This window comes from Capra hircus, chromosome 22 (assembly GCF_001704415.2).
Source record: "Capra hircus breed San Clemente chromosome 22, ASM170441v1, whole genome shotgun sequence".
In the NCBI taxonomy this organism is placed as follows: domain Eukaryota; kingdom Metazoa; phylum Chordata; class Mammalia; order Artiodactyla; family Bovidae; genus Capra; species Capra hircus.
The window spans coordinates 53,630,009-53,642,355 of NC_030829.1; the positions used below are offsets into that span (position 1 = coordinate 53,630,009).

At 48.6% G+C, this 12,347-nt stretch overlaps 2 protein-coding genes and 1 non-coding gene across 3 annotated transcripts in view; 1 reads left to right on the forward strand and 2 right to left on the reverse strand.

Annotated features, from left to right (window-relative positions):
- The window catches only part of SACM1L (SAC1 suppressor of actin mutations 1-like (yeast)), a 53,499-nt gene extending 50,809 nt beyond the window's left edge, over nt 1–2,690 (reverse strand). Inside the window, exon 1 of the mRNA XM_018038269.1 lies at nt 2,460–2,690. Within this exon, the coding sequence (XP_017893758.1) occupies nt 2,460–2,491 (32 nt within the window). The 5' untranslated portion in view covers nt 2,492–2,690. The remainder of the gene's footprint in view (nt 1–2,459) is intronic.
- On the forward strand, nt 2,913–2,985 carry TRNAR-ACG. Its single transcript has one exon. It is a non-coding gene; the product is annotated as a tRNA-Arg (tRNA).
- The window catches only part of LIMD1 (LIM domains containing 1), a 69,366-nt gene continuing 67,120 nt past the window's right edge, over nt 10,102–12,347 (reverse strand). Inside the window, exon 8 of the mRNA XM_018038296.1 lies at nt 10,102–10,746. Within this exon, the coding sequence (XP_017893785.1) occupies nt 10,609–10,746 (138 nt within the window). The 3' untranslated portion in view covers nt 10,102–10,608. The remainder of the gene's footprint in view (nt 10,747–12,347) is intronic.

A 12,347-nucleotide genomic window follows, 5' to 3' on the forward strand; every position in this document is an offset into this window, starting at 1 on the left:
CAGGCATTAGGAAGGTGAACGTCATATGACAGAGATGGGCTGGAAAAAATGTACGGCATAACAAAGGACAAATTTTTAAAATCCCAAGCACTTCACTACTTAAACAGAGGCACCCCACTCCAGTACTCTTGCCTGGAAAATCCCATGGGCAGAGGAGCCTGGTGGGCTGCAGTCCATGGGGTTGCAGAGAGTCGGACACGACTGAGCAACTCCTTTCACTTTTCATTTTCATGCACTGGAGAAGGAGATGGCAACCCACTCCAGTGTTCTTGCCTGGAGAATCCCAGGGACGGGGGAGCCTGGTGGGCTGCCATCTACGGGGTCGCACAGAGTCGGACACGACTGAAGTAACTTAGTAGCAGTCACTATTTAAATAAAGCCAGTAACAACACTTCCATTATAAAATAATCATACCATCTCTTGCACAAATCTCTTAAAACACATCTCTAGGCACTTTAGAAAATGACCATTGCATCCCACTAATTCTTATGTGGGTCAGAAATTGCTTCTACCTCCAGTGCATCAACAAAACACAACAACAACACAACCCCTCCGGTCACAGAGGCCTCAGAGCACAAGGGCAAAACAGAAGAGATAAGAGCAGGCTCCAACACACACGCTCCTTGACAAAGAAAAACGAAGTTGTAGAAAAGCTGTATCTTTCCAAACAATAGTTGTATCTTCATTCACAGAAGCACTCAGAACTATTTTTTCAGGCAGAAAAAGTTAACTGACAAACTGGAGCATGACTTTCATATAACTCCAGATTTGCTTTTTCACCCAAGCAAATTTCTAGTTTCCACTTCTCACGAAAATCAACACAAAAGCATCAGGCTCACCCTGTAAGTGCCCATTTTCCTTTCTCTTCTATGTACACGGTTCGCCCTGCCCCACCTTTTTAAGCGGGGACTGCATTCAGTGCCTCCTAGGCAGTTATCACTCTTAACTCTCAAGTTCTACATCCCATTCAACCTTGGCCACAGGAAAATTCGACCGCGTTTCATAACCTAATGCTGAGCTGCATTCAAGCCAAGGCTCCAAACTGCTTCAACACAATTGACACCTAGTGCAGGATCCCATTAAACCCTTCAGTGACTGTCAGGTAGACAACAGCAACCTAATTAGCCAGGAAGGCCCACGTGACACGAGTCTGGCCAGTACCACAGTCAAAGACAGCTCCCTTGACTCATTTAACCAACAAGGATCACCTTGCAAAGGAGAACCAGGAGAGAAGGCGCACAGCTGGGGGTTTCCAAGGGAATTAGAGTCAAGAGATGTGGCAAGGTGGGGGGCCGGGAGCGGCTGAGGAAAATGTAATTGTCTTTTACGCAAAACGTGGACATGACCTCACTTTCAATTCTGCAGCCTTAACCTTTATCTTAAGCTTCCAGAAAGTTAAGTGCACTTGAGATTCTGTGAGCATAAGAAGTGTCCAAACCACATCTTGCTGTCCTCCTTTCCCTGTAGAGGAAATGTGATATCTCTGCCTAAGTCCCAAGATATTTTAACTTATTTAAGGACATATAAGCTTCTCGAAAATTACATCTGCTTCTGCTGCCCAAGACATTCTGAGGTACCAATCACTGGATTTTCAGTCTAGAGGTAAAACATTAAAACACAAAGTGGGTAGAACAAAGTTATTCACAGACAAGCAAAGTGCAAGGGCTGATGGTAACCCTAAGGTAAGTACACATTACTGCTTTTTAATCCAGGACAAACCTCAAACCCTACAAACACCTAATTCACAACTCTTAACAACCAGAGCCTATTTTCTCAAAGCCTCGAGAGCTTGGCTTTACCGACAACTCGATCTGCAGAGCCAAAAATTCTCGACAGAAGCCCCTGGCTGTCAACATGGACTTAGGAATCTGCTTTATGCTTGGGCGACGTAACATTTAGAGCCAAGAAGACTTTTTTAGGACCTTGAGAGTACTGACTTGTACTTTTAAAATTTTCCTGCAGCCTAAAGACTGGTCGGTAAGACTTCAACGGCCAGCTAGACCAGGTTTATCCACTTGTGTGTGTGCCTTTAAAATGCTGCCACGGGCCCATGAAACAAGAAAAAAAACTTTTTCTCTACTAAGCAATAAGGATAAATATAGACGCCACCTCTGCAAAAAAAAAAATTAAATGGGAAGGAGGGCGCCCGGAGGGCTGCATGCTAACGCCAAGCCCGGCGAGCAGCTCTGCGCCCCCGCCGCGGGCGCTGAGGCGGAGTCCAGCGGAGAGAGGCTGGTGGGACTGTGGCTCCCGGGCCTGTGGCGACTCCGACAGGGCCCCAGGGGCGGCCGCGCCCGGCCAGGAAGGCGGGCAGCGCGCGGGGGTCCCACACCCGGCCCGCCGCCCCGGGCGGGGACTCAGGAAGCCTCCCCGCGGCCGGCGGCCGACACCTGCCCCCCACCGCACCCCGCTGCCCTGCAGGCCCCCTCGGGCAACGGCCCCGGGCCCGCGGAACTCACAGCTTCAGCCGCTCGTAGGTCGTGGCCGCCATCCTGCACCACAGCCTCCCTCCTCGGTTTCCGACCGCGCCGCCCCGCGCCGCCACCTCGGCTCCGGCGATACCGGTCACCCTCCTCCAGCGGCCGCAGGTCCCAGCCTCTTCCCACCGCCCCGCCCCGCCAGGCTGAGAGAGGAAACGGGACGCGGCGGCGGACAAACTTAGTGCGCGGGCACCGAGCGCCACGGGCGCACATTCCGACGCGATGCCGTGGGAGGGCGAGGAAGAGCGCGGTGACGTAGCGGCTGAGGATTGGCTGAGCGCGTGGGCTGGGGAGAGGCGGAGCCTTGGGAGCTTGCAGACCCGAGCCACGCAGCGCCCGGCGCAGCGGCGGAAATGCCGCGCTAGTGTCGTATAGCCTGTCGTTAGGTGCGTAAGGCGTGATCTGCCCTCCAATGCAGGTCTAATTTGTACAGGGCCAGTGGCGCAATGGATAACGCGTCTGACTACGGATCAGAAGATTCTAGGTTCGACTCCTGGCTGGCTCGAGGTGTACTTTTTGTCGTGTCTGGGCTTGATGTTAACAGGGTGTCCGTAGCAAGGACTCTGGTGAGAAGGGTAAATGTCTCGAATCTTAAGGCTTGTTGTGTTGCTGTTCATTCGCTAAATCTTGTCCGACTCTTGACGACCCTATGGACTGTAGCAGGCCGGTCTCCCTTGTCCTCCGCTATCTCCTGGAGTTTGTTCAAATTTATCTCCATCGAGTCAGTGATGCTATCTCATCACTGCCCCCTTGTCCTTTTGCCTTCAGTCTTTCCCAACATCAGAGTCTTTTCCATTGAGGCGGCTATTCGCATCAGGTGGCCAGAGTATTGCAACTCCACCATCAGTCCTTCCAGTGGATATTCGGGGTTGATTTCCTTAAGCCTGTCCGAAATGTCATCTGTTGAGCTGGGTTTGGAACCCGGAGTTGTCTCAGGTGGTTTGTAAATTGCAAAGTGCCCTAATTAATGATGCGCAAGAGGAGACTCTGTAAACGGGGTACATTTAAGAAAACACAACTAGGATGGTGGTAGTTGGGGGTTGGGAGTGTGCTGTGGTCGGAGGTTAGCTAGCGGATGCCACAACTGCGCACTTAAGGCAGGGGTTCTGGCCCTATTTCCAGTGGAGCAGAAACCCCCGCGGCGTCGCGAAGAGCCGCGCAGTCCGTTTCCCGGGATCCGGCGAGCTCTAAACTGCAGCGGAGGCGGGAACGCTGCAGTGCGACTGTGCGCGGACTGGGGGTCCGCAAAGTGCTCGGGGTCTGCAGCTCTGTTCTTTCAGAGGGTGTTTTTACATTACCAAGACCCCAAAGAATCTAATATATTACAGCTCCTTTTATTCGTGCCTGAGTGGAAGACCTAAGAAGGACCGTAGGTCTGTGTTGGAAAGGAGAGTGAAACCTGAAACGTAACATCTGACACCGTCTATTCACTAATCATTCAATCGATCAGTTAAACTCTCCATTACGTTTTTTCCTCCTGAAGAAATTACAAGACATTTGTAAAATACAAAAAAGTACTGGGAATTAAAAAAAAATCCAAATTCCCATCACGAGATCATTACTATTAACGTCACAATTCCTCATTACAATCAGCGTCATAATTTTTTCTTATGGACTTCTTCCATACTTTTTAATATAAATAAACCTATACACATATTTTTTCCAAATCTTCAATTGAAGGATAATTGCTTTACAGAATTTTGTTGTTTTCTGTCAAACCTCAAGTATTTTTTCCAAATTAGAGACTGACAAATGTCTTTGTGTTCTCATTTTGTTCCCTTAGCTTTCGTCTGAGATTTATGGTCATTAAATATTCCTTGAAGATAGCCCGTGAAAAAACTATATATTTCAAATATTAACCTCTTTGTTGGGAATTTGAATCATCAGTTTAATACTTAAAAAAATAATGCTGTGTTGAATTATTTCTGATATGTATTAAAAATTTTTAGATGTTGAACGATCAGACAGACATTTTTAAGGTCCATTTCATGGATGTTTTTAATAATTTGGTACATATTTTCACATTGCATGCCAAAAAACTAGATACACATTTCCATCAACAGCATCAGTTTCCTTGAATGCTAATGAGTATTATAAATTTCATTATTTTTTGCAATTTTCATAATTGACAACTGGAACTTCCTTTTGCTTATATTTATTACTTGATGTATATATTTTATCTTGATATAGGTACTAATTTTCTTAATAGATTTTTGAACTTTTAAATATATTAAGGACTTTAATTCTTTAGCTGTCAAACACATTGCAACGTTTTTAGTTTTTTTACATTTCCTTTTCCTTATATTTTTGAACCTCCAGTAATTTTCACTTTTATATACTCAATAATTACCTTATGAGTTTTTCTTTTCAAATTGTTTTGTTTGTATTGCTTTTTCCCATGTACTTTGATCCATTTGTAATTTATTTTGTTGATTGTCCCCATGGAAAGATCTAGTAAGTCTTCAAACCTGTAACTTGAGCAGCAGTGGCTTCCCTGGTAGCTCAGACGGTGAAGAATTCGCCTGCAATTCGAGAGATCTGGGTTCAGTCCCTCGGTTGGGAAGATCCCCTGGAGAAGGAACAGCTACCCACTCCAATATTCTTGCCTGGAGAATTCCACGGACAGAGGAGACTGGAAGGCTACTTTCACTTTCTTTCAAGAGCTCTGTCTGCTACTTGAACTGTGTGTATGTATGTGTGCTGTGCTCAGTCGTGTTTGACTCTTTGTGACCCCCTGGAATGTAGCCCACCAGGCTCCTCTGTCCATGGAATATTCCAGGCAAGAATACTGGAGTGGGTAGCCATTTCCTCCTCTGGGGGATCTTCCTGACCCAGGGATCGAACCTGGCAGGCAGGTTCCTTACCACTGAGCCACCCAGGAAAGCCCTTACTTGCACTAATTCAGTCAATTTCACAATAGTCCTATAAGTTAAGTTCCGTTGTTGTAGCCATTTTTACAGATGAGGGAACAAAATTTGATTACATTCATTGAGCAATTAGGTGGTGGAGCCTGAATTAGATCTTGAATCCAGGCTTTTGATCCCAAAGGTGCTCTGCCCAAGGGCTTCCTGTGCACCAGAGGGTTGGCCACAGGAAGAGACTCAGGGTCATTCCCTCTCTGGTCATGGATGGCCATCACATGTGCTCCTCTCCCCTTCTTCCATGCTAGAGCATCCAGGAGACCTCATCTCTAGTCCTGGGCACACCCCAGCCCAGACGTCTTCCCCAGCTCCATCTTCATCCCTTGTAGCCTCAGCTGCAGAAAAACAGTAGCCTACGTCTGAAAAGTCAGAATAGCCGCTCTCGTTGCTTGCCCCTTCCTCTTGCCAAGACCTACCTCCCTGCACATGGCTGCCTTAAATCTACAGGGTCACTCACCTCTGGGATTCACTATCCTGTGATAAACCATAATGCCAAAGAAAAAAAAATCCAGAGCTCTGAAAGACCAAATCCTGTTACCAAAAAGCACCATCTACTTATTACTCCGCACACAGAAAAGAAGATCCAAGACACATCATTATGGTGGAGATCACTTTAATAGTCTACAAATTAAGGCAGTTTTATCATGAGATTTTGAATAGTTTTACCGTAACAGTAAACATTTTGAATAATTTTATCATAATCTTGAATAATTTTATAGTAACAATATTCTGAATAATTTTATAGTAACAGTAAAATTATGAATAAATTTTACAGTAACAATATTTTGAATCAAAGTAAAAAAAGAGACACAGGGAGGGGACAGTGATTTCTCTGCCAAGTGAACTCTTCATCCGCCCGATGGAAATTTCCCACATCTGTCCAGTTCTGGCTCAGAGCAAATGACAGCTGACACATCTTCCTCATCTTTTTCCTATAGCTTTTAAAAGCTGTTAGTACTTCAGATAGTAACTGGGAAATCAGGACTCATTCCTGGCACAAAGGAGAAGACAAAGCACGTGGTTTCCTGGCCGACAGTTTGAATAGGTGCAGCAGACAGCAGCAGTTTGGGGTCAAGTCTCGCACACATTCTTTGCAAGAGCACCAGCAGCCATCATAGCCCTCATAAACTCCCACACTTGTAGGAAAACGGCACACAAACATGGCCTGCAAAGAAGTGTGAATTCCAGATCATTCTCTCAAATTCTAACATTATTCTTTTTCATCGTGGGTGACTCGAGCCCAGGGAACCAAGCCAATGGCAGGACCTGAAAGCGATCGGAACTCCTTGATGACATCAGTGGCCGCCCAGGACTCAGAAGAACTTCAGTGGACTCGGGCTGAAAGCGGTTTTCACTCGAGCGCTATAACCACGGAGACACAGTCCTGCCGCCACATGCAGACAATGACCCAACAGGACTCAATGCCCTTCCTTATAAAAAATGAACAAATCACTTCCTACGGAGCCACGGATGGGAGGATAACAGCAGAGAGAATCCTGATACTACAGGCCCAACTGGCTTTGCTCAGGGCACCCAGGCAGTCTTTGAAGGATCCTAGCTGGGGTGGAAAAATTGACAAGAAAAACCTAAGGGGGAAAGTGAAGCAAGGGAGAAGGTTGGAGGCTGGCTCTGGGGTGTGGAATCAGCCATAATTCTTGTTTTATCTAAAGTCCAAGCGCAAAATAGGGCTGTTTGCTCCACCTTTTAAAACAAACTCATTCATCCTGGTCTAGGAAGCGCTTGTGTGTTCTGTGTGTGTGCACGCTAAGTTGCTTCAGTTGTGTCACTGCAATACTACAGACTGTCGCCCACCAGGCTCTTCTGTCCATAGGATTCTCCAGGTAAGAATGCTGGAGTGGGTTGCCATGTCCTCCTCCAGGGGATCTTCCCGACCCAGGGATGGAACCCGGGTCTCCTGTGGCTCCTGCATTTGGCAGGCGGATGCTGCACCACGAGCGCCACCGGGAAAGCCCATGTTCTTTCTACACACCTCTAAATAACCACCCGTTACCACTTGATTTGGTTAATAATTTATAGAAAGTTTAAACTGCCTCGTAAGTGTGCATGTATTCATGGCTTTTGTGCAAGGGCCTGAGGAGGAGACTGAACTGGCACAAGATTCCTACCCAGTACCCTCTCCAGGAGAACCTGATAATAAGAGAAGCTGCTGCTCAGATTTCTAGAATGTCTAGAAATTCTGTCATTGTTCTTCTTCAATTTGTATGAAATATTTGCTGAGATACTGAAATTGCCTCAATCAAGGCCACTTTAAAAATTTCATTTAAAAAATCAATCACCGGTTTTTAAACTATAGTTGATCTTCGAGAAGCCCTAGGGTTAATCCTCATATAACTTACAGTCAGCCATCTGTAACCATGGTCCCTCTGCACTGTGGATTCAACCAACCACAGATTGTGGAGTACCAACTGCAGTATTTGACTACTGAAAAATAGCCACATATCAGTGGACACAGGCAGTTCAAACCTGTGTTGTTCAAAGGTCAACTGTTACCCAATTTGCAAACCAATCCTCTGCTTCTGACGTGGCTCTAAGGCAGTTTTCTTGCCTCTGCTTGACTTGAAAGTGGAAAGGCGTGTCACCAAGGCCAGAAGTCAACCTAGGTTGGCCGAGAACGGTTAAGACACACTGACTGGCTCCATCTGTCCACCAGCCTCACCGAGGCTGAGCTGGATGATATACTGGGAAGGGAGGGGTGAGCCCAGGGTTCACTTCCCCAGCCCCCCTATACTCACAGGATTTTAAGAGGCTCGGCCTGTGAAAAGGAACCAATGGAAGCAAACGTCACAGCCTGGACTGAAGTGACATCTGGCCAAAGTATCCAACAGAAATGGAAAAGACAAGCCACGGTGCCAATTCTGTGCTGCTCACAGGCAACTGCCACCGAATGAGCCAAAACATGGCTTAGAAGTAGAGCAGGGCCAGTGAATAGCCTATGAGTCCCTTGTGCCTTTGGGGTCCACGGACACCCTCCGAGGTCCCAGCCACCAAGTCCCTGACTCTGGGTGTGAGGAGGCAGAGAGCAGACGGCGGCCGCTGTGTTCCCGGCCGGGCTGGCAGCAGTGAGACGGCCCCCGCCTTCCTGCAGCAAGGCCCAGGGCTCCTCCCCGTGGGCTGAGAGGGTGAGTGCCAGCCAACCTTTTACTTCCTCTTTTTTCTCACTGAAATACCAGAGGGTACTGACCTCTGGCCTTGGGCGTGTGGCACACGGGGCAGGCTTTGGCCTTGAGATCCTGCCACCTTGGGGGAACCAGGAGGATGAAATGAATGCAGCAATCGCACCCAGTATCAATCAGATCTGTTCCCAGCCGACCTTTAGTTACAATTTCAGTGTACTGACCCACTGGGCTGACCTGGGCAAAGCCAGAGATTCCTAACATACACCAGCTAAGCCAGTGTGATGGACAAGTCCTTCCTTAACCTGAAGCTCTCTTCTGTGAGGTATTTTTGTGTGTGTGTGGGAGACTGAAAGTAGAGGGAAACAACTTTTTGAAAAAGAAGAAAAAAAAAAAAAAACAGACAAAAGCAGTGTACCTTATACTGGTTTCTTCAGATGTAATGCCTGGACCAAGAACTAGGCAAGAGAGAAACCTGTGAACTGAATATAATAACTTATGCTGATTCTCTCTCCCAGGCTGGCTTTGAGATCTCACACACACAAAGTCTCCTCGTTTATAAGGGGCTAGGTCTCAGTACATGTGGACACCCTCTCCCAAAGCCCATGTTGAATAAGCAAAACACAAGAGGATCCCCGCAGAAGATCCTGAGACCTGCCTTTGCAAGAGCAACTCTGAAGTTCCCGACTCTCGAGAGCTCCAGAGGGAAAAAGGGCAAACAGGGGGGCAAAAGAGGCCTGGCGCCCGCGCTGCGTTCTCACCCCAAAGCCCACTTCTTCCACAGAACAGGGTCAACCTCCGCCAGGGCCCCCGGCTGCCTTTAAAGGCATGAGGATCTACGGGGCACCACAATGCTATCTGGGTACGAGGAGGAAATTCCGTCTCATTTCAAATCTTGCTTCTGTTTTAACCAAGTGAATGCCTCCTAAGATGCAGAGCACATGTGAGAACTTCCCTTTTGCAAGGATGCAATTAAGATTTGCAGCCATTCTACAGAAGTGAAGCTCTGGAGTGGAGGGAAGTCTTAAATTACGGGTGTGGGGGTGTGTGTGTGTGTGTGTGTGTGTGTGTGTGTGTGTGTGTGTGTGTGTGTGTGTGTGTGTGTGTGTGTGTGTGTGTGGTGTGTGTGTGTGTGTGTGTGTGTGTGTGTGTGTGTGTGTGTGTGTGTGTGTGTGTGTGTGTGTGTGTGTGTGTGTGTGTAGGGGTGTTTGTGGGGGGAGGGGTGTGTGTGTGTAGGGGTGTTTGTGGGGGGAGGGGTGTGTGTGTGTGTAGGGGTGTTTGTGGGGGGGAGGGGTGTGTGTGTGTAGGGGTGTTTGTGGGGGGGAGGGGTGTGTGTGTGTGTGTGTAGGGGTGTTTGTGGGGGGGAGGGGTGTGTGTGTGTGGTTGGGAGGGGGTGTTTGTTGGGGGAGGGGGTGTTTGTGGGGAGGAGGGTTATGTGTGTGTGTTTGGGGGTGTGTGTGTGTTTGGAGGGGTGTGTTTGTGTTTGGGAGGGGGTGTGTGTCTATGTGTGTTTCGGAGGGGGGTGTGTCTGTGTGTTTGGGAGGTGTTGTGTGTGTATGGGGGGGGTTGTATGTCTGTGTGTGTTGGGGGGGTGTCTGTGTGTTTGGGAGGGGGTGTGTGTCTGTGTGTGTGTGTTTGGGAGGCGGTGTTTGGGTGCAGGTATTTCCCAAAGTGGAGGGAAAGGGCTGAACACACTGGCAGCTGAACTCTCTTCAGAGCATACGCTGAGTACAAGTCTTTCCCTCTGAAGCATGAGCTCCTCCCAGAAGGACAGGAGGGTTCATTCAGTCACCTTAATGAGATCTGTCACATGCCACGCGCTTGCTGAGGCGTCTTCCTGAGTTGGCTGATGAGGGTGCGGCAGCAGAGAAAGGCACTTGGAAAATACACAGCCCCAGCCCGGCAGGGATCCCCTCCCTGGTTAAAGGAAAGGAGCCCCCTGCACGCACTCAAGAAATCCCCTGCCTCCCCCAGCCCCAATCCCACCCCGGGTGTGACTGGAATGAACTGGCGGACTTCTCAGGGTGCAGCCCCGGCTCCTCGTCTGGCCGTGAGGTCTGCAGGAGGCTCTAGCTAGAAGTGGTGCTGGCGAAGGGCTGTGGGCGAGGGGCCCTTCTCCAGCCTCTTGACGTGGCAGGAGTGGCAGAACAGGTGGTCCTCCAGGGGGTAGCATCGGTGACCGTCTTCATCATTGAGCTCCAGGCCGCAGTCCTGGAGTGAGGCAAAAACACGCAGTGGTGGAAAAACAAAAAGCAGACTGTGAGAGGTCCTGTATGGCTTCTGATTTCAGTACCTTTGGGCCGTGAAAGTCTGGCACCTTATCTTACGACCCTGGATGTGTTCCAGTGTCTCCTGGTTTATAGTCTGTGGGAACTTGAATTTGAATCCTGCTGTTGTGTGAAAATTGTATAAACCTTATGTTGAATTGGGTCATAGTGCTTTTCAGATCTACTCTATTTTTCTACTTTTCTGTCTATTCATTGTTAATTTTTGAGCGTTTGATACTGAAATTCCAACTAAAAATTCTTGATTTATCTACTTAAAAGTTGTAATATATAGTGGAACTATATGTAACTTTGATCTATATTTTCCATGTCTCCTGCAAATGTCTTGTCATACTTTCATAATTAAAATAAATAAACAGGACTTCCCTGGTGGCTCAGATGGTAAAGTGTCTGTCTACAGTGTGAGAGACCCGGGTTCAATCCCTGGGTTGGGAAGATCCCCTGGAGAAGGAAATGGCAATCCACTCCAGTATACTGCCTGGAAAATCCCATGGACAGAGGAGCCTGGAGGGCTACAGTCCATGGGGTCGCAAAGAGTCGGACACGACTGAGCGACTTCACTTCACAGATTGCAGGAGTGACAGGAAGGCGACACACAGACCCCGACACCAGCAGAGGGCGCTGCCTCACTCTGGGCAGAAAACGCCAGCGCAGAGACGCAGCTCCAGCCTGCCCAGGGAGGGCCTGCAGTGTGCTGCTCAACACCTGAACCACTGGCTGCAGGAAGCTCCCCAGCAGTTGCAACGGTGCTGCTCGGAAATGAGATGTCATGGTAGTGCCAACACGCACCAGATTTCCAAAACTTAGGACGGGAAAAGGATACATAATAGCTCAGGAAGAATCCTTTATCTAGACTGCGCTTCCATCAGTCACACGTTGGATGTATCAGTTCAGTTCAGTCGCTCAGTTGTGTCCGACTCTTTGAGACTTGAATAAAGGCACAGTCCAGCCAGTATCTCAACGTTTTTCTCCAGCACCTGGGGTACCACTGACAGTGACTCCCACCTATTTCTTCATTGCTGGCAGCGGAGTCAAGCTGTATGACCCCCACACTTGGTGTTCTCCCTACCCACAGCATCACAAAATAAATCACCCCTTCTGTGGGTGAGTCCACTTAATTCTGGCTGAAACTCCATGGGCACTTTCATCATTTGAGTCCTTCACAACCCCCGGCTCCCCTGACAGTGACAGGGCACCGGTGACTCCTTCAGCCTGGGGAGTGGCAGCAGAGAAGGGACCAACTGGGTTCGCCTGGCCTCACACCAACCAGGGACATGCCTGTTTCCACGTGTGGGATGGCAGCAGGGTGGGGAGGGCTTCTTCATGATTTTCAGGGCTCAGTTGAAGAAAGGGGCTCCTGGCAGACGGAACAGCCCACAAGCTGAAGGAAGGGAGTCTTCCCCCAAATGACACACCTGCCTGACAATCTGGCCCCCCAAAAGGATCTGAAACCCACACTTCCCACCACCCTCTCCCTCAACTCTGCAGCTTCAGGACTCAGTGGTTACAAAGGTGGAGAAAATAGTA